The sequence below is a fragment of the Neofelis nebulosa genome, chromosome 18, assembly GCF_028018385.1.
Source record: "Neofelis nebulosa isolate mNeoNeb1 chromosome 18, mNeoNeb1.pri, whole genome shotgun sequence".
Classification (NCBI taxonomy): Eukaryota; Metazoa; Chordata; class Mammalia; order Carnivora; family Felidae; genus Neofelis; species Neofelis nebulosa.
Genome location: NC_080799.1, coordinates 45,431,464 through 45,455,038, shown reverse-complemented (window position 1 = coordinate 45,455,038; position 23,575 = coordinate 45,431,464). Strand labels below are relative to the sequence as shown.

Below are 23,575 nucleotides of genomic sequence, written 5' to 3'. Positions count from 1 at the left end.
AGTGGGATTCTCTCGGGTGAGACCTGAGACAATGCCCGACAGCGGTACCTCCCTCTCCAGTTAGTTTGATAGAGCCTACCCAGAGCACAAGTCCTGGCAGCGTGTGGTCACCAGTGTGCTGCTGACTGTTGGTAGACAGGACCAGGCTACGTGATCACACAGGTGACATGGGGTGTACTAAACAGAAGCACTACACCGACTGTTCACTAAACACGCTGTCTGCAGGAAAAGAGGCTCTTTCCAGCAGAAATAAGCATGGCTCACAGAAGTCGTCGGCAGGATCCAGGCCACCCATTCCCCACAAGCTCCCCTGGCACCCCTGTGCTAACTCTGGAACCTATCAGACACCGCAGTGAGGCCAGGCAGGCACACCCACCCAGGCCAGGGGTGGAGCAGGCAGCTGTAGGGTCTCTGAAGATGCTCCACAGAGCAGATAACTGGCCAACCATGACTCAGTGTTTCAGGAGGCCGAGGGCGGCTGAGTCATCTTAGGGGTGGAGGTGGGAGAAGGGACGTGTGGTACTGCTGATTAAAACCTCTGGAACTGCCTCCCCTCCTGTTTATCTGGCAGGCAGGGCCCTGCCCTCAGGGTGTTCACAGCCTGCCTTCTGGACCAAAACCCAACCCAGACTCATCACCTGGACTTGGAGAGATTTTCGAAACTCCTGGCAGATTTCATGCTCGCAAAGAGAACTCACACCTGGCAGCACACCTGTGCTGGAGAGAGGACTGGACACTGCTTTCAATGCTGTGCCCATGACCGGGCAGAAGCCCTGCCCCTTCGTGTCAAGGGCAGCCCCTCAACAATGTTCCCCCACAAGATTATGGAACTGGAGGGCCTAGGTTATAAAGTATGTACACATGCTTTAAAAAAACATATACTTTTAGAAAAATCCATGTCAAAATACTCTTAGCAGCACAAGAGAAGAAGGGGAATGATCCTGAGCACATGGCTGTTCCCTTGAACAGTAATCAACTCACACCTGAGAGCCTGACCCTATGCTCAAGATCCCACTGGCTAGGACAGGACCGTGTTTTAAGTCAGATGTCCAAGCCCACCTGTGCCGTATTCCCAGACGTGCAAGGGGGTGTGTTCACCCAGGCGAGGCCGGATGACCTACACTGACAGCGTGTGCTGGGGGGTCCTGTTTGGCTTCACAGGCCAGGTACCACTCCAGGTACCTGCACAGCCCAAGGCTATGTGGCCACAATGGGAAAGCTAGCACCTCGGAATTGCCTGGTCTTGAGTGGGAGCTCTGAGAAATGCCACATTTGCCCCATAGGTGATGTGAAACAGCAGGAAATTTAGGGTATCGCCTGTGAGACTTTCTTGCTCCCCAAAACATGTACCCAAATGTAATGAGGCTTCGGAGCAAATGTCCAATTTGCAAACAATACATGAAATGAAGAGGAAGCAGGATGAGATGAATCCCAACATGGAACATTCAGTGGGACAATGTGAGAGGAGAGTCCTAGGCTGGCAGAGACCTACAGGTTTTCATCCTGGTCCAGGCCAACTGGAAAAATATGGCAACTGAAGAAAGTTTCGATAGACTAGGCACCAGGTGACAACAAACGATGGCCAATTTTGTCAGGTGTGACAGGGTATCGTGTTATAAAATAAATGTCCGTACTTTACAGAGATGTTGTCTGAAGTACATAGAAGCGAACAGACATGAGGTCTAGGACTTGAAACACATGAGCAACAGGTGGGGTAGAGAAGCCAGGATGGCCTGGTGACGGCTGTGGGACATCAGAGACGGGTATAAGAGGGTTATCAAACCACTGTCACTGATCTGGGGTTTAAAACTTTTCAAAGTAAAAAACAAAAGTATACATTTTTATGAGACTACTAAAAAGGAGGAAAAAAACCTGTCTACCCTAAAATACCAAACCTTTACGTTACTGAAATTTCTTCCCATTCTTCGACATCATGGCCTATGCTACACGAAGCCCTACACTACCTCGTTTCCTGCTGCTTCTACCCGGCAGGAGTCCTCTCTACTCCTCCAGGCTCTGGCCTCCCCTACTCCTTGACTCTAACAGCCCAGCATTGCCAGGAAAATAATCGCCACTTTGTCGAACCCTTCCCCAACTACTGGCCACCAGAATGAACCTCCGGCCTCATTTTTATTACAAAAGTCTTCACACAACTTCAAAACTGACTTGTTTTCTTGACTGCTACATCCAAGGGTGTCACACATTCTGCTATCAAGGGCTGTTCCCCAGAGAAGAGGGCCCGCCTGCCCATGTCCAGGGCGGGGCCGCGGCTGCTTCTCACCACCCATCTCACAGAGGCTGCCGGTACTGACACGTGGAGAGCATTCGCCAGGATTTTTAGTCTTTGGTTTCTTACTTGAATTCTCTCTCTGGATGTCTGCATTATGTCATTTCACAAGTCAGACCCTGGTAGTACTTACACTATGAAAATGCCAAAACTATAAAAATAAAAGTCTCCTCTTAGCACCTCACACCTCAGGGACAGCCACTGTTAAGCAATCATTTTGTCTTAACATGCAGGTTTTTTTTTTTTTTCTTTTTTTAGTGTTTTATTTTGAAGAGAGAGAGAGAGAGAGAGAGAGAGAGAGAGAGAGAGAGAGAGACAGTGCAAGTGGGGGAGGGGCAGAGAGAGAGGGAGACACAGAATCTGAAGCAGGCTCCAGGCTCTGAGCTGTCAGCACAGAGCTCCACGCAGGGCTCATACTCACAAATGGTGAAATCATGACCTGAGCCAAAGTCGGATGCTTAACCAACTGAGCCACCCAGGCGCCCCAGAAGGCCTGTTTTAAAAATTAAGCTCCGGAAAAAAAAAACAAAAACAAAAAAACAAAAAAAAAAATTAAGCTCCGGGACACCTGGGTGGCTCAGCCGGTTAAGTGTCGACTTCGGCTCAGGTCATGATCTCGTGGTTTGTGGGTTCGAGCCCTGCATCGGGTTCTGTGCAGACAGGTCGGAGCCTGCTTCAGATTCCGTGTCTCCCCTCTCTCTGCCCCTCCCATGCTCATGCTCTGTCTCTGTTTCTCAATAATAAATAAATGTTAACAAAAAAAATTTTTTTAATTAAGCTCCATTATAAAGGAGCTTTTCTCTGACATTATTTTGGTTTTGAGCCATTCATGCAGTGAATGTGGTATGGGCTACACACACAAAAACTCTCAACATAAAAAAGCACCTTGAGACTTAGAATGATACCCAATTTTACAGGTGCCCTCTCTGCTCAGCCTCATTTCTGCCACTCTGAAGGTTTTCTGTTTTCTTTGTCACTGAGATCCAGTCACTTTGGTCTGGGACACTTCTGTAAAAAGCCATCATGCAGATTACACGGGCCCAGACAGAAAGAACTACTGAATATTTTGGTGAAAACTGATAGTGAGATATTTCAGAGAAATTCCATTATCTAATAGTTACTAAATATAAATAAATTTTCTAGGTAATTAAAGTCCTTTCATAATATTAGCCAGTTTCTACCCAGGAATGCTTTTTATGCTTATTTGGATCCCTTATATTTTGACAGCTTTATTGAAAAGAAATTTCCTCTGACACAACTTCAGACAGCACTGGCAACTGCCTTAAGAAACTATCAGTTTCGGGGCGCCTGGGGGGCTCAGTCAGTTGAGCATCTGACTTTGGCTCAGGTTATGATCTCACGGTTCACAGGTTCGAGCTCCCATGTCAGGAGCTGTACCCTGGCAGGGGAGGAAACCCAAACACCACAGCCCAGAGACTCAGCTGGGAAGAACTTCTAGGTTCTTCTGTTCAGGTGAAGCTGACCGCTTGGGTGAGCTGACTGGCCATCCCTCCCTCCATCACAGTGAAGCCAAAGAACAGCAGGTTAAGGAGGCACCAGCAGGGCGAGGAGAGGCACAATGCACAAGACCAGCGGTCTCAGGCCTTCCCCTTCCCTTCTCCCCACCCACTCTGCAAAGGGGAAGCAACTACATGGGACAAAGGAAGATGGAAAGGTAGAAAGGAGCAAGGCAAGAGAGGGAGGAGGCAGACAGAAGCCGTACAGGATGGTGACCTGGGGGCAAGCTCACCTGTATGAGAGGCGAGCTGGGGGCAGCACACAAGGACTAAAGGAAAGGTCCTGCATCTTGTGATGAGATGTCCTCATCACAGGGTCCACCAGCCCCCGCACAAGTGCCAGACAAGGACTCACAAATGGTGAAGGAACTCATCACTGGCAGACCGCCACTGCAAGAAGTATAGTCTTTCGGGCAGAAGGAAAATGACAGCAAGTGGAAATGTGGATCTGGAAGCGAATGAGCAGCGCAAATAGTGACTGTAAGGGTGAACACGTGATTCTTTCTTATTACGTATGTCTCTTAACAGTTAATACCAGTATCCTGTGGGGTTTACAATACAGGCAAAGTAAAACGCAGGACAAGGTAGCACAGAGAGCAGAGAGAAGAAATGTGTGAATACTGTTGCAAGGTTCTTATGTTACATGTGAAGTTATAGATGGACCTCTGAAAAGGTGATCTTGGTAAACTGAAGATGTTTACTAAAACGTTAATTAAAGGGGTGCTCGGGTGGCTCAGTCAGTTAAGCATCCGACTTCGGCTCAGGTCATGATCTCGCAGTCTGAGTTCGAGCCCTGCATCGGGCTCTGTGCTGACAGCTCAGAGCCTGGAGCCTGCTTCAGATTCTGTGTCTCCCTCTCTCTCTGCCCCTACCCTGCTTGTGCTTTCTCTCTCAAAAATAAACAAACATTAAAAAAAAATTTTTTAAAGAAAATATCAGCTTACGTATATATAATATATAGTATATATATATTATATATAATATATATACACACACACACACACACACACATAAACATATATACACATAAAAGAAAATAACAATGTTGGCGAGGAGGTCAAGAAGTTGGAATGCTCACACATTGCTGGTGGGATGTAAAACAGGACCACCCCGGTGGAAAACAGTCTGGTGCTTCCTCCAAAGGCTATCATATGACCCTGGAATCCCACTCCCAGGTGTGCACGGTATACCGAGGAGAAATGAAAACGTGTCCACACAAACATTTGGATACAAATGTCTGTAACAGCACTGTTCATAATATTGTATTGCTGAACATATATTATTCTTTTATTTACTTATTTGAGAGACACAGAGAGAGAGAAAGAAAGAGAGAAAAAGAGAGAGAACGAGCGGGGAAGGTGCAGAGAGAGAGAGGGACAGAGGATATGAAGTGGGCTCTGTGCTGACAACAGAGAGTCCAATGCGGGGCTCGAACTCACAGACCACGAGATCATGAGCTGAGCCGAAGTCAGATGCTTATCAACTGAGCCACCCAGGCACCCTGAACATATATTGTTCTTAATGGCTAAAAAGCAGAGACAACATAAACATTCATCAACAGATGAATGGATAAACTGTGGTTCATCCATATAACACAATACGATTTGGCCATAAAAAAGAAGAAAGTCCTGACACATGGTACCACATGGGTGAACCTCAAAATCATTATGCTAAGTGAAAGAAGCCAGATACCAAAGGTCACGTATTATAGGATCCAATTTATATGAAAATGCAGAATAGGTAAATCCACAGACAGAAAGTAAACTGGTGGTTTCTAGGGGCTGAGAGAGGAGAGAAAATGAGATGTAAGTGTTCTCCTTTTAGGGCAATGAAAACGTGCTGGAACTGACAGTGGTTACAAAACGTGGTTACTAGACGCCACCAAACCACACTTTAAAATGGTCAAAATGGTAAATTTTTGTTATGTGTATTTTATCCAGAAAAAAAATAAAACAAAAGGGGGAAGGGGGAGCATACCAAGGGTAAACTCTTCCAGCAGCTCAGGAGGAGCTTGGCAGTAGCTGGGTCAGCTCAGCAGTCTGAGCTCGGAGCCAACCACTCACCAGAAGTGAGCTGCTGCTACTCTTCCCTGACCCTCCTCCCTGATCTACCCACCTGTGCTCTTCAGCCATTTGCACACTCACTCACCCTCAGGGCAAACACCACATTAAAAAGAATCATGGTGGGAGCTTCCCTCTTTGGAGATGGATCGGTTTTTGAGACCTGTAGAAGAAACGTAATTCTAATGAATGAGAGTTACCATGTTCCAAGAAATATCTTGTTTAGTGCTATTCTTCAGGCATGGGAAAAGGTTCCAGAATATACCCAACCCTGAGAAAAACAGAGCCCTAGGGTCTTGGAGAAGTGATCAGCATCCCTGTAGAAGCAAGCACTGGCGGCATAGACAGACTGAGACACAGTTGAGACAAGAGTGGGAAGGTCGGTGCTATGACCCAAAGTGACAAGACTACCCCAGTCAATGGAGGTGAGCTGAGGTGTCCACACGAGACAAGATGGGGAGAGGCTCAAGCAAATGGGGTGTTTTCTGCCAAGACTCTCGTCACTCAGTGGTGTTTTCAGTGTCAACCTGGGTCCTCCCAGGCTATCTCGGCCCAGTATGGCAACCACTCAGGGCAATTAAGAGACAAGATAATGCTCAGAGCCAGCAAAGACCAAGCTGCTGCTCTGTCATCCAGCCAGCCAGCCCAGTTCACAAACACCAAGGTGAATACCAGTGTTGCCACCAGGGGGCATAGGAGTTCGGCCGAGGGGGGGGGGGCGGGGGAGGGGAGGGAGTGCACATCTCCCTGGGTCATCCCAAATCGGCTCTTCATCCCTGCTTGCCACTCCAGTTCTGTAGGGTATAACTCCTGACAAGCTGTCAGATCTCCCCTCTGTCACTCACAGGTCATCAGTGGGGACTGAGCCCTGTGAGCCCTGTCTCCAGGGGCCTCGGTAAAGAGGAAGGATGCCACCCGTGGGGCCTGGTGCATGGCCCCACATCCCGGCACCCCCAACTGCCTCAGAAGCTCCTTCCATGGGCTGATTCATGGAAAAGATTTGAGGACTGCAATTTCTGGGTCATATAAATGGAGCTAAATCTTATACTGTCTTATCAAAGACCTGATTCTGCCTGAGTGCAAAGGACTGACTGGCAGGTTCTGGTGTGCAAATTCCCTTGGGTGATGGTACATTGGATCTTGTTAAAACCCCTCAGTACTGTACCATTTCATTCATCACAGAATGCACATAGAGGGTTTAGCACAAGAGAAAGAACTAAACTAATAATATTTGCTATGGTATCATCTAACAGTAAGAAAAAAATACTTGCACCACTTTAGAAACAGACATCTGAGATATAAAAGGGAAGGCCACATTCAGGAGAGACCCTGAATGGGGCAAGAACTGAAACCACAGGAGGCCTGTGAGAGTGGCAGCGGACAGCAAGCACCAGGTCAGGTCTGCCGCACAAAGGCTGCCTTCACCAGAGCCAGCGTGGGCCACAGGCTCCCCAAGGGCCTCAGAAACAGTGTGGGCCATGTCTGCCCGGGGAGAACCTTACCTGCCCAGGTAGGGCCATACCTGCCTGGGAAGGCCATACCTGTCCGGGGAGGGCCATACCTGCCCAGGAAGGGCCATACCTGACCGGGGAGAACCCTACCTGCCTGGGGAGGGCCACACCTGCCCGGGGAGAACCCTACCTGCCCGGGGAGAACGCTACCTGCCCAGAGAGGGCCATATCTGCCCGGGAAGAACCCTACCTGTCCGGGGAGAGCCAAACCTGCCCGGGGAGAACCCCACCTGCCCAGGAAGGACCATACCTTCCTGGGGAGAACCCTACCTGCCCGGGGAGGGCCATACCTGCCCAGGGAGAACCCTACCTGCCTGGGGAGAGCCATACCTGCACAGGGAGAACCCTACCTGCCCAGGGAGGGCGATACCTGCCCGGGGAGAACCCTACCTGCCCAGGAAGGGCCATACCTGCCCAGGGAGAACCCTACCTGCCCAGGGAGGGTGATACCTGCCCGGGGAGAACCCCACCTGCCCCGGAAGGACCATACCTTCCCGGGGAGAACCCTACCTGCCCCGGGAGGGCCATACCTGCCCCAGAGCATGCTGCAGCAGTGTCGGGTGCCCAACAAACCGCACGTTATCAATCTTCAGTTCAAATTTTTGGCCACACATTTCAGACTTGGTTGCCAAAATTGTTGCCAGAATGACATCCGAAAACCTTAAAATTATAAAAGGGTAGAGTGGAAATAAGTAAACAAAGCGTCACAGCACCACACCCACCTGCCCTCAGAGAGGAAAGGTCTCAGGACATGGCAGCTTCGTGCGTGGAGTGGTCAACCCCCACTGCTGACTTGGAGATTTCTATCAGTTTCCCTTTTGAAGCAATCCCCAAGATCAGGGACATAAAATCACCAGAATTACAAGGTAAAAGGCATGAGAAGCATAGGCTGAAGGCACATGCTGTCATTTCTCGGCATGCTCTATGAAATTCAGGACAGAAACGAGTTGCAGTTTGCTTTTAAAGGGAGGACAACAGCTGGAGCTGGCACTGCCCTGAGAAGCCACTCACTGAGGCTCACAGACGTATCGGGGGCTTCCCCCAACTGGCCCAGGTTTGCCAGGCTGCACCCCACAACCCCCAGGACCTCCCATCCCCAGGTGTATGAAGGGCGAGGGGACAACACTAACTACAGTGTGTTAATTACCTTCCTCACAGCACGGCTGTCTGGCTGTTTCCTCATCTGAGTTCTTACTAGGGATGAAACTTCTAAGATATGCAAAATATGCAGAACCAACGATATGACAGAAATGTGGGGGCACACAGGACTGGATGCCATGGAAAAGGAGGAATGGCTGCAGTGCGACAGCAGGTCTGGATACAATCTCTGTAAAACTGCAGAGCTCACTCCTTTTCAAGATGCATCTGCACCCTTGTGTCTCCCCACCAGCGGCCCTGTTCCTTCCTGCCCAAAGCGGTCCAGACAAGGGAAAGGCACCACAGGGAGGAGACTGCTGGGGGGTGCAGTGTCGAGTCTTATCTCAGAGCCCAGGTTCCAGGGGCCTGCACTCTAGAAACAGTGATGAACCATATATGATCTGGAGCCAGAAGGGAGACAAGACCGGTGCTCATTTCTCCACCTGGAAAAAGCATTTCTAACATCCAGGTCAGAAGGGCACACTGTGTTGGGGAAGGGGGCTCCACTTCCCCTAAGACCACACTCTACCCCTGGGCAGGGAGACCCCTAAAGTCCCGAATAGGGCAACGAGGACAGACACGCAATGTGCATCCTGGACCTTCGCTGAGGAGCCACAGTGAATCAGGGACTGCGCCGGATGTCTCTCTCCTGGAGGAACCACCATGGGGGGAAGAGGCAACTAACACCTTAACACTCCAAATGGGAAGGTCTGCTGTGGACTGCTGCTGCAGTTCAGCCCTGAAAGAGCAAATGACTTTGATATAAAATGATCTAGGAAGGGGGGGTCGCTGCTTCGGGCTCCTTACACTCGGCAGGCCTCAATGTCTAACACTAGAGGCTAACTTGGAACCAGCCTGGAGCAAGAACCTTGTGGTGCTCAACCACCACGCGGACAAAAGCAAGACAGGCAGCACCTCCGCGGCAGGCAGGCCGGGCCTAGCACTGCCAAGGGGGGCTGGTCACGGTGGCTTCCAGCCTTCCTCCAGGACCAACACGGTCCTCCAGGTATCCACACAAACCAGATGCAGGGGGGTTGGTCAGAACGGGCTGCCTTGCCTCTTGCACAGTCAGGACTGCAGTTGGACCTCCTGACACCGATGTTGTCAGAAACATTCTGGCAAACTTGGGACCCACAGCCCAAGCCCTTGGCTGCCCAGCGTGCATCGCTCCTTCCCAGGAATACCGCTCTCTGGAGTGAATAAACCAGAGACGGCAGAGTCCAGAGTATTAGACCAAAGGCATTATTACATGTTTTCTTCAAAAACTCTAAATGGGTCACTCTGCCCTGTAACTCCCATCTGAGGGTTACAGTGACGGTGAGGGAAGGCTTCAGAATGATAAAACCCTAACAAATACTTCTGCTCTCATAACTGATTCAATGCCAACATTGCACACCCTATGTGAACAAACACTACCCCTCCACCGACAGTGATAACGGATAGGAAAACAACTTCCTACCATTCCAGAAGGTTCGCTTTTTCTTGTGATACCCACAGTTTCCACTAAAAACCTCTGCTCTGTCACAAAGAGCCATAGACAGGCCTCAGCCCTGGCCTTCAGCCACCAAACCAGGAACCTAAGTTTGGCTGTGAGGTGAGTCCCGAGATTCAGAGGCAAACAGTAGTGGCCCAGTTCACATTCATAAATATCCAAATCCAAAATGTGTCTTTCCAGGAGCCAAATAAAAAGCACTTCCCCCTCTAGATTCAGAAAGGACAGAACAGAGGGAACCAACTGGAGAGCCATGTACTGCTGAAGTTAAAAGCCACACTGCGCCGAGTGGCCCTTCGAGGAGGCCTCTCTAGGGTGGCGAGTGGGAGGGTGTTAGGCTGCTCTGCCTGACTGAGCTAGTCTGGACCACACAAGGACCCACTCACTGCAGCCTAATATTACACATTCATGATTTTAGCAAATGCTTGAGGGGCTTATACTTTCTGTACTGTGTGTGCTGACATAACACGCCCAAAGTCACAGAGTCTGTCATGAGATTTAGGGGAAGGGGACACAACTGACATAAACAGCAAAGTAAAACAAAAACAAGTGACAATATTTGTTTCCAAAAATAAAAGCACTTAACATGAATTAGCCCAGCTGGAAAACAGGGAAAACCTTCTATTTCTGCCGGAATATTCAGGAGCAGGACTTTTTCTCTGCCTTGGCCAAAAAAAAAAAAAAAAAAGAGAAAAAGAAAAAGGGCCGGGGGGAGGGAGAGGCAGCATAGAAGGGAACTCATCTCTGCCCCCTCCTGTTTTGGGGGGCTCACGGATATTCTATGCACCTCCAACACCCAGGGGGATGCCCCATCAAGGGGACAGAGGGACCCACTTACCCACACCCTCCTGGAGAAGTGCCATATAAACTCCACAGGAACATATTTTTGCCTCTAATGGGCACACACAACAGCATCTAAGCCCAAGGACCACATTTAGCACCCAGCCCTTGAGAGAGGCCTCCTGTAACTCCTCTGAGAAATGAAGGGAAGAAGCAACGATCAGAGGTCTCTCTTGGAGGCTGGCTAGGGAGAGGAGGAGCCTGTTCCTGCTTGCCTACCACCTTCATGGGGCCACTGGTGCCTGCCTGGAGGAGGGGAGGTCTACGTGCATGCCTGGTCCCAGAAGTCTCCCTGGTACCAGCCAAACTCGCCTTGGCCTCTCAGGTAATGTGGAATAGCTAAATAACTCCAGGTGGAGAAAGGGCAGGGGCACTCATGGGGGATCAGGCAGTGAGGTCCAAGCCAGAGCCTGTGTGCCTCGTTAGTCATTTTTCAACACTGAGGGCAATCAGTTAAGCACAATTATAAGAAGAGAAGGCAGCAAGAATCAAGACAGAAAGGTGGCGGAGAAGTCTTGGGCTTACCCTGCAACCAATCGCTCATCGGTTGGAGGACATGGCTCGCTGGAATGGGAACAGGACCATCAAGACCAAACAAACACACTGATTTTAAAAATCATGAATAGTTACAAGGCTGTTTTATTAAAACAAGTGTTAAAGTCTAGCAAAAGTACCACCATAAGCATTAACTGCTGAGGGCAAGGCTAAGCAACTTACCGGACAAGAAAAAAGACACAGACACTCGCCAAGTTGAAGACTTACCACAGTTTTCTCACAAAAGCTGAAAGTCCCACATGTAAACTGAGCACAAGTGAGTGTCTGTCTTCAGAAGCAAGAGCAAGGCTGGAAGACCTGGGTCAGAGCCCAACACCACACGTATTCACTTGACACCCATGCACAAGCATTTAATCTTTCTGATGAAACCATCTCAGTAAGATCCAGGGAGATCGCCACAGGGAAAAGCCTTATAAACACTGTAGAATGCAGTGAACATCGCAGCCCCACGTCTTGAGATGCCGTAACTGTCTGCAAAACCAAACTCAGCGTGCCTCTGCACAGCACAGGACGGCAGGCCCTTCGGCAGCAAATCTGTACGTGATGGATGAGGCCTCTGTGCTATGAACTTTAGTTTTTCAGAGAGTATGTTTAAAAGAGTCAAGTTCGTCTGCAGAGGCCTGTGTTCTCGGACATGCTGCTTTCCCAGTACCCTGCAAACAGAGAGTAGGCCAGACCCCAGAGTGGAGACAACACTGGAGGGACAAGAGCCTGCCACAGCGCTGTGCCACCCTGCTGGGCCTGCTGCTCCCCACGGCTCTCACTGAGAAACGCCTAAGACCCACACAACAGAAACACACAACCAAGAGCCCTTTTTTTCAACAGCTCCCAAACTTCAGCTCATCAGTTTACATAGTAAGAAAGGGGTAAGATGTTTTGTGGACTTTCCAAGATCCCCCAGCAAGTCAGAATCCCTAGAAGCCCTAGTGCAACTCCTACCACCTTTAGCTTCGACGAAATCCCTCTAGTTTCAAAAGAGAAGAAGCATCTGGGGCTTATTTCCACCCTGGGCTGTGGAGGTGACAGGTCAGACCCCGCTGGCATGTTTCGTTTTGTTTTGTTTTTAAGTTCATTTATTTATCTTTGAGAGAGAAAGGAATGTGACCAGGGAAGGGGCAGAGAGAGAGGGAGACAGAATCCCAAGCAGGCTCCACACTCAATACAGAGCCCGACGTGGGGCTCGATCCCACAAACCGTGAGATCATGACTTGTGCCGAAATCAAGAGTCAGACACTCAAACTGAGCCACTCAGGCGCCGCCCCCCTCCCTGCCTCCCCCCTTCAGTGGCGTATCTTATGAACTAGTGTCTGCACCTCTGAGGGAGGCAGAGCCACCAACAAGTACTCTCCCCAAGGCACAGATGTTCCCATGATACCCAGACCTGCGAGGGGGAGGCAGAGGTGCCCTGCCACCCTCAGCGTCTTACAAAGAGGCAAAACTGAGGCTCCTGGTCTAAGAAACATGCCCAAGATCATACCGTAGGATGCAAAATGAGAGTCACACCTGGAACCCTGAACTTGCACTCGTCCCAACACATTGCCTGCAGGCATGTGCCAGTGTGGACACACCAGTGTAGACTCAGTGACTGGGTCAGGAAAGGGGTAGGGGATGCCCAAGCTTGGGGACAACACTGCTTATCCACATTCCGTACAGTGACCTCAGCTCTAGGAAACAGGGGCACCTTTATTTATTTATTTATTTATTTATTTATTTATTTATTTATTTCTGGGGGGGGGGGGTGGGGGAGAGAAAGCATGAGCAAGGGAGGACAGAGAGAGAGAGGGAGGGAGAATCCCAAGCAGGCTCTGTACTGCCAGCACCAGAGCCCAATGCGGGACTCGAACCCATAAAACATACGACCATGATCTGAGCCGGAATCAAGAGTCGGACGGTTAACCGACTGAGCCGCCAGCCCACCTGCACAAGGGGCATCCAAGCGTCAGCAGTGCTCTAACACATGTCCAGCTGCACGCTAGTAGAAGCAAAGCTGGTGGAGAGAGGCCCGGTGGAGCCCCGCGTGCACCTGGTGTGGAGTACCCAGCTTGCCTGGCTAAGGTTCTCATCCAGCTGAGGGTGTGAACATGCCAAAAAGCTGGACCCACTGCTTAGAGAAAGGTGGCCAAGTCGCTGAGGAGGGCAGCAGTGCCATCCGATCCCACCACCCCCTCAAGGCCAACCGAGAATCAAAAGGTTTCACAGTTCCGAGGTCTTCTGGATGATGTCTAAAGTAAAATGATTTCTGGGGCGCCTGGGTGGCTCCGTCGGTTGGGCGTCCGACTTGGGCTCAGGTCATGATCTCATGGTTTGTGAGTGTGAGCCCCGCGTCGGGCTCTGTGCTGACAGCTCAGAGCCTGGAGCCTGCCTCAGATTCTGTGCCTTCCTCTCTCTCTGCCCCTGCCCTGCTCACGCTCTGTCTCTCTCTCACGCACAAACACACACACACACACACACACACACACACACAAATTTTAAAGTAAAATGATTTCTGAGTGTTCTGAAATAAAGTCAACTCTCCTCCAAGCTACCAGCTTCTCCTTCTAAGACGGTGCCCAGAACACTCCACGTTGGGAGGGATCGTGCCTTTGTGACAGACTCCAGGCTTTCTCCAAGACCTCTCTTGATGGTTTTTGCCCTGCCAGTGTCGGGGCTGCATAATGCTATGAAGCATGACCTCTGTGGTCCCTAACTCTCATCCAACAGAAACACTACAACGTTTCTAAATCTGAATTTCAAACCTTAAAGATAATGAACAATATCCATTTTATTCTTCTCCTCCTACTGAAGTCTATATAAGTTTTTGTTAACCTGACAATTAATTTTTATATCCTGAAACACATCTTTTTTTTTTTTTTTTTTTCTTAACGTTTGTTCATTTTTGAGAGACAGAGAGAGAGCATGAGCAGGGAAGGGCAGAGGGAGGGAGACACAGAATCTGAAGCAGGCTCCAGGCTCTGAGCTGTCAGCACAGAGCCCAATGCGGGGCTTGAACTCACAAACTGTGAGATCATGACCTGAGCCGAAGTCAGACACTCAACTGACTGAGCCACCCAGGCGCCCCTGAAACACATCATCTTAATGATTCACCTTATAAAACCAGCACACGCTCTAAGCCAGTGCGGTCCAACAGAAGTTTCTACAGTGGTGGAGATACTCTAAATCTGAACCATTCAGTACAGTAGCCATGAGTTGCCTGTGGCCCCGGAGAATTAAAACGCAGCTAGTATAATGGAGGAACTAAATTTCATTTCATTTCAATTTAAATGATGACTTTAACACAGGGCACCAAAGGTCTGCATTCTCACTTCTCTGAGGCCGTGGACGTCTTCCACCACACGCACACATCACACAAGCGGCCTGTTAACATCGTTTCAATCTAGCAAAACAGTGCTCAGGACCATTCTCCTGGTTTCAGAAGAAAAGCCCCTTCGAGAAGACAATCAAGGAGAACACAGACAAAAGGTACGATGCACCTTAATCGTACTGCTTTGGAAGATGTCTGAGCCACAGCAGGGTTCCCCCAGGTGTCAGAGGCTTTGGCAGGCCAACGGGACAAAAAAAAGCTGGGTATTAACCAGTATCTCTGAAAACACAGCAGGCGGGGAGTGCTGTCATGTGCTAAAATTACCAAATGAAGTAATTCTTAAGTTTAATCAGACAGAGTATAAGGAACCTGCTCTTCTTACTGAACAAGCTTATCAGAGAATTCTGATAGACCCACAATGCCTCGCTCCCTTCCTATGGTTTTTCCCCTTCTGTATGCTACATATGAAAATAATTCCCTAAAAAACATCTTCTTAGTCTTTTATTACAGGCCTCCGAGAGCTAACTCCAGGGCTCAGGTGCTGCCAGCCTCCTAGGAAAGCCACACAGACTGCTCCAACGGCGCTTTCTGCTTCAGCGGCCCGAGCCTCAAACCTATGGAGCTTGGAGGGAGAAGGGCAGGCCAGCCCTGTTCTAGATGAATCTATGCTGCAGGCAGAAGACAAAATGCACCCACCCCACGAGAAGGAGCAAAGTGCTTTCTACGCACCTGTAACAAACGAGAGTTTGTTCCAAGTGGCCGACCTCAGAGGACAAGAAGACCACAGCCTTCTACATCAAACAGAACATGGGATGTCCACTAATCCCCCACACCCCCTGCCCTCTCCTGCTGGTCTCTCTTCCAAAGCTTGCTCCCCTCAGAGACAGTCACTGGACATGCCAGAGGCCCCATATACCCTCACAAAAAAGGGTAAAAACCACAATTGTGGAACTGCACAACACCATGGCGGATATGGTGTCTTGTCAAGAGGCCTGAGGGAGACAGTGCTAGCTCACGCCATGGCAAAGGCCCAGGAAGGGACCTCAGCTATTCTGCCATGGAACAGTTGAAGCTGAGTCCTTTACTGCATGCAGGCCTCAGCTGTGTTTAGAGGCACCGAGGGCAGGCAATTTATAACCCTCCTTTAGCTGGTAGTACCATTTACTAAGCCTTAAAATGAATGTAAAGCAGACGTGGTCATTTCCTATGTTTGCCACCCTGACGGCATCTCCCAGGACAAGCAGGGGAGCACACACAGGAAGGACCAGGACCTGCCTTTCATCCGTGCCCTAAAAGAGCAAGGGTCACATCAGCCCTGGCTCTCAGCCCACATCACCCCATGAGCAGGCTGGGCTGCCCCAAGCACCTACATGTGCCCTCTGGGCACATGCTTGAGAAGTCAATTCTGAGGACAGCACTGGGGACTGATTTTCTCCATCTTCCTCTCATGGTAGATAGTGTTCCCTCTAGCCTCATCTGTTTTCCAATCTCCTTGAGCAACCAACCAGTCCACAGCTGGAACATGGAACAAACCACGCAGCAAGGCCGAGACTGGCAACACAATCCCAGTTCTGCACAACCTGAAACCCCCACAAATGGAATAAAAGGACACCAGGTTTGTCACAGGAGAAAACCTCTGGGTCAACAGGAGGTAGGGCTTTGCCCAGGCCAAGGGGCACGACAGCCCCATCACGGAGTGACTGTAAAGCCCTTACCTGGAATCACCATCCTGGTCGTCGGCATGGTCTCCAGTGTTGTTGACGGCGTATCTGCTACGAGGCTTATCTGAGGGCAAAAGGGGGAGAGTGGCTAAGAAAAGAGGATCCATCCACACGCAGGTTTGTGGATACATCAAAAGTAATGGCCTCTAACTACTGGGACCTCATCAAAATAAAAAACTGCACAGCGAAGGAAACAATCAGCAAAACTAAAAGGCAACCGACAGAATAGGAGAAGATATTTGCAAATGACATATCAGATGAAGGGTTAGTATCCAAAATCTATAAAGAACTTATCAAACTCAACAGCCAAAAAACAAACAATCCAGTGAAGAAAAGAGCAAAAGACATGAACAGGCACTTCTCCAAAGAAGACATCCAGATGGCCAAGTGACACATGAAAAAATGCTCAACATCGCTCATCATCAGGGAAATACAAATCAAAACCACAATGAGATACCACCTCACACCTGTCAGAATGGCTAACATTAACAACTCAGGCAACAACAGATGTTGGCGAGGATGTGGAGAAAGAGGGTCTCTTTTGCATTGTTGGTGGGAATGCAAGCTGGTGCAGCCACTCTGGAAAACAGTATGGAGGTTCCTCAAAAAACTAAAAACAGAACTACCCTACGACCCAGCAATTGCACTGCTAGGCATTTATCCAAGGGATACAGGTGTGCTGTTTCAAAGGGACACATGCACCCCCACGTTTATAGCAGCACTATCAACAACAGCCAAAGTATGGAAAGAGCCCAAATGTCCAATGATGGATGAATGGATAAAGAAAATGTGGTGTGTGATACACACACACACACACACACACACACACACACACACACACACAGTGGAATATTACTCGGCAATCAAAAAGAATGAAATCTGGCCATTTGCAACTACGTGGATGGAACTGGAGGGTATTATGCTAAGTGAAATTAGTCAGTCAGAGAAAGACAAAAATCATATGACTTCACTCCTATGAGGACTTTAAGAGACAAAACAGATGAACATAAGGTAAGGGAGACAAAAATAATATAGAAACAGGGAGGGGGACAAAACAGAAGAGACTCATAAATGTGGAGAACAAACTGAGGGTTACTGGAGGGGTTAAGGGAGGGGGATGGGCTAAATGGGGAAGGGGCACTAAGGAATCTACTCTGAAATCACTGTTGCACTAAATGCTAACTAATTTGGATGTAAATTTAAGAAAATAAAAAATAAAGCAAGTAAAAAAAAAAAGTGATGGCTTCAAAAACGTGGCATATATACACACAATGGCCATAAAAAGGAATGGAGTTTTGATACATGTTAAAACATGGAAGAACTTGAAAACATTATGCTAAGTAAAAGAAATCAGACACAAAAGGACAAATACTACACTTATATGAAATACCTACAGTGGGCAAAACTCAAGAGAGACAGAAAGTAGTTTAGAGATTACCAGAGGCTGAGGGGAGAGGAAATTGGATTATTGCTAAATGGTTACATATTTCAGTTTGAGGTGAGGAAAATTCTGGAAATACACAGTGGTGATAGGTGCATAATGCAGTGAATTAATCATGGTGAATGAAACTAATGCCACCAAACTGTAAACTTAAAAATGGTTAAAATGGCAACTTTTATAATATGTATATACACTTGTATTATAATATATCACCCCTTTTGTGTGTGTGTGTTTATTTATTTATTTTGAGAAAGAGAGAGACAGTGTGAGCAGGGGCAGGGACAGAGAATCCCAAGCAGGCTCCATACTATCAGTGCAGAGCCAATTGTGGGGCTTGATCTCACAAACCCTGAGATCATGACCTGAGCCAAAATCAAGAGTCGGATGCTTAACCAACTGAGCCATCCAGGTGCCCCACATATATATTTTTTACCATAACAAACATTTTTTTTCCAAAAGTTACGGTTTCCAAGGAATTATAACATAGGAAATGTTTTTGCTACCACTACGTTTAGCTTAAAAAAAAAAAAAAAAGAATCTCTCACACACACACACACCCTCTCAGTATACGATGACAACTAGGTTGGAAAAAGCACAGGCTAAAGAAAAAATTTTTCAGTGTCCATATACCAATATCCTTCACATACCTTACCAGAGTAATACAGTTTAAAGAATTTGGGATGAACTTAATAAGTTCCTTATAGGCAGGGCACCTGGGTGGCTCAATGGGTTAAGCATCTGGCTTTGGCTCAGGTCATGATTTCCTGGTTCGTGAGTTCGAGCCCCGTGTTGGGCTCTGTGACGACAGCTCAGAGCCTGAAGCCTGCTTCGGATTCTGTGTCTCCCTCTCTCTCTGGCCCTCTCCTGCTCACACTCTTGTCTGTCTGTCTCTCTCTCTAAAATAAAATAAACATTAAAAAAAATTTTTTTTTATTATTTGAATGTGGATCTTTAGGGTTTTTTTTTGCATTTTTTTAATTATTTTTTTTGATATATGAAATTGTCAAATTAGTTTCCATACAACACCCAGTGCTCATCCCAAAAGATGCCCTCTTCAATGCCCATCACCTACCCTCCCCTCCCTCTAAAAAAATTTTTTTAAGTTCATTACGGGCAAATGGTCCATGAGGAAATCAGAAATGCTAGCAAGGGAGACAAGAATGAAAGCAAACATGCTATGATCTTGAGTAGGGGGACTCAACACAAAGATGTCATTTTTTGCAGTTAACCCATACATTTGACATGATTCCCACAACACCACCAACAGTCTGGGAGAAGGGCCCAGTATATTCAGTACTCATGTCCACCAGGAACAGTAAGCAAGAACAGCCAGGATAGTGCTGAAAAAGAGAAGTAACGATAAGCGACTAATCCTATCTGAAAGTATAACACAGTGTAAAGTTACAGTAATTCAGCAGTGTGGAACCCACATCGCTGGGAAAGATGAAAGGTCAAAAATAAACAGGGAATTCAGTATGCGAGAAAGGCAGCAGAACCAGTCACTGAGAGAAGAGACAATTATGCTGGCTCTGGAAGCAACCACTCTGAAGCCCCATGTTCCCACATCCTTCCTCACCCATCATAGCACCTGCTTCAGAAGGCTCCGGGAGGTGCACACACAACTCACTCTCGGCAAGTGTGCAGAAGACACCAACTCCTACCAGGAGCGTCCAACTTACACCAAGAGAAACACATTAAAAAATACATATATAGTGGGGCGCCTGGGTGGCGCAGTCGGTTAAGCGTCCGACTTCAGCCAGGTCACGATCTCGCAGTCCGTGAGTTCGAGCCCCGCGTCAGGCTCTGGGCTGATGGCTCGGAGCCTGGAGCCTGTTTCCGATTCTGTGTCTCCCTCTCTCTCTGCCCCTCCCCCGTTCATGCTCTGTCTCTCTCTGTCCCAAAAATAAATTAAAAATGTTAAAAAAAAAAAAAAAAAAAAAAAAAAAAAAAAAAAAAAAAATACATATATAGTAAATATGAGATAGAAAAACACGAGACAGGTCTTGTTTCTTTCCATTAACCTTGAGGAACAGAACGCCTTTCTACATTTAACAAAACTCAGATACTCCAAAAGAACAGACTGAAAACCTGACTCCATAAAAATCAAAATTCTATGCGGCAAGAACCACACAGAAGCAAACTGGCTACGAATGTGTGGCTTTGTCACAGAAAAAGGCCTATTTTATCCTAAATATTTAAAGAGCTCCTTCAAATCTATAAGGAAAAAATAAACCCAAGATGAAATTAGGCAAAGGTTATGAGTACGTCATTCACTAAAAAGGAAATCCAGGGGCGCCTGGGTGGCTCAGTCTGTTAAGCGTCCGACCTCAGCTCAGGTCATGATCTCACGGTCCGTGGGTTCGAGCCCCACGTCGGGCTCTGTGCTGACAGCTCAGAGCCTGGAGCCTGTTTCAGATTCTGTGTCTCCTTCTCTCTGTGACCCTCCCCCGTTCATGCTCTGTCTCTCTCTGTCTCAAAAATAAACGTTAAAAAAAAATTAAAAAAAAAAAAAAAGGAAATCCAAATGGCTGTGAAAAGAGGAAAACATGCTCTGTCATTAAGACAAACGCACATGTAAATCACGATCAGACACTTCACCCATCTCACTAACAAAGACAGAAAAATCTGATCTACTGAAGATCAGTATGTTCATTTTTCCCTAGATCCAACCATCCCACCGTGGGGAATTGACCCTATATTCTGAAAAATGATAACGTATACAGAAAAGACATTCACACTGTTTGTATTAGCCAAAAGCCTATCAACAGAGGCCTAAATGAATAAATCAGTGTGTTCATCCCATGATTCTGATCATTCTGAACCTAAATCCAAGATGTAAAGTGAACATGAAAACAACATGGCAGAAAAGTGTGCACAGTGTGTTCACTTCTGCTTAGAAAATACAACATGTAGGAGCACCCGGGTGGCTGAGTCAGTTAAGCATCCATCGCTTGCTTTCGGCTCAGGTCATGATCTCATGGTTCATGACATCAAGCCCCACACCAGGCTCCACGCTGACAGTGCAGAGCCTGCTTGGGATTCTCACTCTCCCTCTCTGTCCCTCTCTCTCAAAAATAAAATAATATAAACTTTAAAAAATAAGATAAAAAAATAAAATAAAATAAAATAAAATAAAATAAAATAAAATAAAATGTGTGGGTGTGCCTGGCTGGCTCACTCTGAAGAACATGGGACTCTCGATCTCGGCGTCCTGAGTTCCAGCCCAACATTGGGTTTAGAGATTACTACAAAAAATAAATAAATAAAACAAAGAAAAGAAAATGTGTGTATATGCTTATATTCACACAGAAGGTTCTGGAAAAATACACAGGAAAATGGTAATAGCAGCTGCCCCTATAAGGGGAAATGAGTGGCTAGGGATCAATGGTGGGAAAGAACTTTCTTTTCATCCTCTATACCCCTTTGTACCTTTAAAACTGTGTACCATGTTAACAAATTTAAAAGTAAATTTAAAACAAAATATAAATCAGGAACTGCACATTCATGATAGTGAAAAACTGCAAGCAACCTAAATGTCTATTATGTTCTTATGTGCAGCCGTATGAGTGAGGGTGATCTCTTTATAAGCTGGAAAAGTGCTCCAAGGAAGATCGTTTACTGGAAAACAGAGCAACTGCAGAACAATGTATCGTGCGGGGGGAAAATCCCCAACGCAAGGCACTGTTTTTCTCTGCATACATATCTGTACAGGAGGGACAACCGCCAAAATGGCAAGTGGTTATCCCTGCGATAGGGAAGGAGCAGAAGGGGGGAAACTTCAGATGTACCTGTCATTTCGTGTTTGTTTCAAGCTGAATACATTCATACAGTACTTCTACATATTCTTAAAAGGCTGGAGGTACTGACGAACGTTAGCAATAATGCCTTTGGCATGTTGAACTGAGTGAGTTTTCTCTGCTTTTACTCTTCCGTACTTTTCAAATACTCTAATGAGTAGGCACTGACTACATGATCAGGAAAAGAAAAGGTCAACGACTTCAGTTTCAACGTGCGAGGCGGGGAGGGAAGGGAGCCGCCTCCGTGCGTTGCTCCGATCCTGCCGCCGGGCGCACGCCCGGGAGCGCCAGTCCCTCTGCCGGCGCTCACTTACTTGTCTGGGACGCCGGGTGCTCCTGGCTTCTCTGGAAGGGATACCTGAACAGCAGTTTATTGCCCCTGCTGCCCGAGCTCACCAGAATCACGCTGATGGGGCTGGTGTTGTCGCCCATCCTGCGGTGGGCGGAGACGGGGTGGGGGCTCCGAGGAGGACAGGCCGGGACCGGGTTGGGGGCCGGGGTGGGGGAGGGGCCAGAGGGCCCGGGGCGGAGGCGGGGAGCGGGCTCCGAGGTGGACGGGCCGGGCCGGGGAAGGAGGCCGGGGTGGGGGAGGGGCCACAGGGCCCAGGGCAGAGGCGAGGTGGGGGCTCCCAGGAGGACCGGCTGGGACCAGGTAAGGGTGCTTGAGGAGGAGGCTCCCAGGACGGGGCTGAGGGGGCTTGACCAGGACGCGCCCGAGGTCGCAGAAATGCGGGGCGCCGGGAGCTTCCAAACCCACGAACCACCCGGCGCGTCTTCCGAAGCTCGCAAGGCCTCGGAGTCAGGGCCAAGGACCAGCTCAAAAGGAGCCTGCGCGCAGATGGGTGCTGAGTGCGCAGGCGCAGACGACCTTTGCGCAGGCGCGAGGCCTTCTAGGGAAGCTGGGCGCACCCTGCAGGCCGCCTGTTTGTCCAGAGTGCGGACGGGGTCCGCCCACCAGCGTGAAAGGGGAGGTGTGGCTGGGGTGTGCCTTTGGGGTTCAAGCAGGCTGTATCAAAATGTTGAATTCTTTTTTTTTTTAATGTATGTTTGTTTGTTTACTTGTTTATTTATTTATTTTGAGAGAGAGAGAGAGAGCACGTGAGGGGGAAAAGGGCAGAGGGAGGGAGAGAGAATTCCCAAGCAGGCTCTATGCTGAGAGTGGCTCCTCTGACCACAGAGAGACCACACCTGAAGTGATAATTAGAGTCGGATGCTCAACGGATTGAGCCACCCAGGCCCCTAAAATGTTGCTTTCTTCACTCTAACACTTGCTTTGGACAGAAAGTTCAGATTTAAGACTTGTAAAGTAGTAAAGGCAGAAAGTAAAAAAACCTCTCACAAGGATCATAGACCTAAGTTAAGAGCTAACAGCATAAAACTCTTACCAGAAAACATAGGAGTAAACCCTCTTGTCCTTGGACTAGGCAAGGGTTTCTTAGATAAGACACCAAATGCACAAGTGGCTAAAGAAAAAATAATTGGAGTTAGCAAATTAAAAACGTTTATGCCTCAAAGAGCACCACCAAAAAAAGTAAAAAAAGAGCACCCACAGAATGAGAGAAAATATTTGCAAATCATATAAGGGAATTGTATCCAGAATGTTGAAAAAAAAAAAAAAAAAACAACTTACAACAAAATAAAGACAACCAACTGAAAAATGGGCAGAGAGGTGCCCGGCTGGCTCAGCAGGTCGTGTGTGACTTGATCTCCAGAGTCCTGAGTTTGAGACCCATGTTGGGTGTAGATATTACTAAAATTAAATAAACTTAAGAAAAATGGGCAAAGGATGTGAAAGGACATTTATCCAAAGAATACAGAAAAATGGCCAGCGAATTCATGAAAAGATGCTCAACATCATTACTCATGAGGGAAATGCAAATCAAAACCAAAAACAGGTTCCACTTCACACCCCCTAG

General features: G+C 47.9%; 1 protein-coding gene across 12 annotated transcripts in view; it reads right to left on the bottom strand.

Annotated features, from left to right (window-relative positions):
* The window catches only part of NPRL3 (NPR3 like, GATOR1 complex subunit), a 43,858-nt gene extending 21,364 nt beyond the window's left edge, over positions 1–22,494 (bottom strand). For 2 of the 12 annotated variants that reach the window (XR_009256417.1, XM_058709959.1), the window contains exons 1-6: positions 21,974–22,494; positions 18,576–18,758; positions 16,416–16,485; positions 11,370–11,408; positions 7,906–8,035; positions 5,953–6,027 (exon numbers count right to left, since the gene is read on the bottom strand). Coding sequence is in view for 11 of the 12 variants with exons in the window: in XM_058709959.1 (XP_058565942.1) it covers positions 5,953–6,027; positions 7,906–8,035; positions 11,370–11,408; positions 16,416–16,485; positions 18,576–18,758; positions 21,974–22,091 (615 nt within the window). In the remaining variant the exon portion in view is untranslated. Of the gene's footprint in view, positions 1–5,952; positions 6,028–7,905; positions 8,036–9,111; positions 9,252–11,369; positions 11,409–16,415; positions 16,486–16,888; positions 17,061–18,509; positions 18,529–18,575; positions 18,759–21,650; positions 21,798–21,973 lie in introns of those variants that run through there. The other 10 variants (XM_058709960.1, XM_058709961.1, XM_058709965.1 and 7 more) reach the window with 10 other exon arrangements.
* Between the last annotated feature and the right edge of the window lie 1,081 nt (positions 22,495–23,575).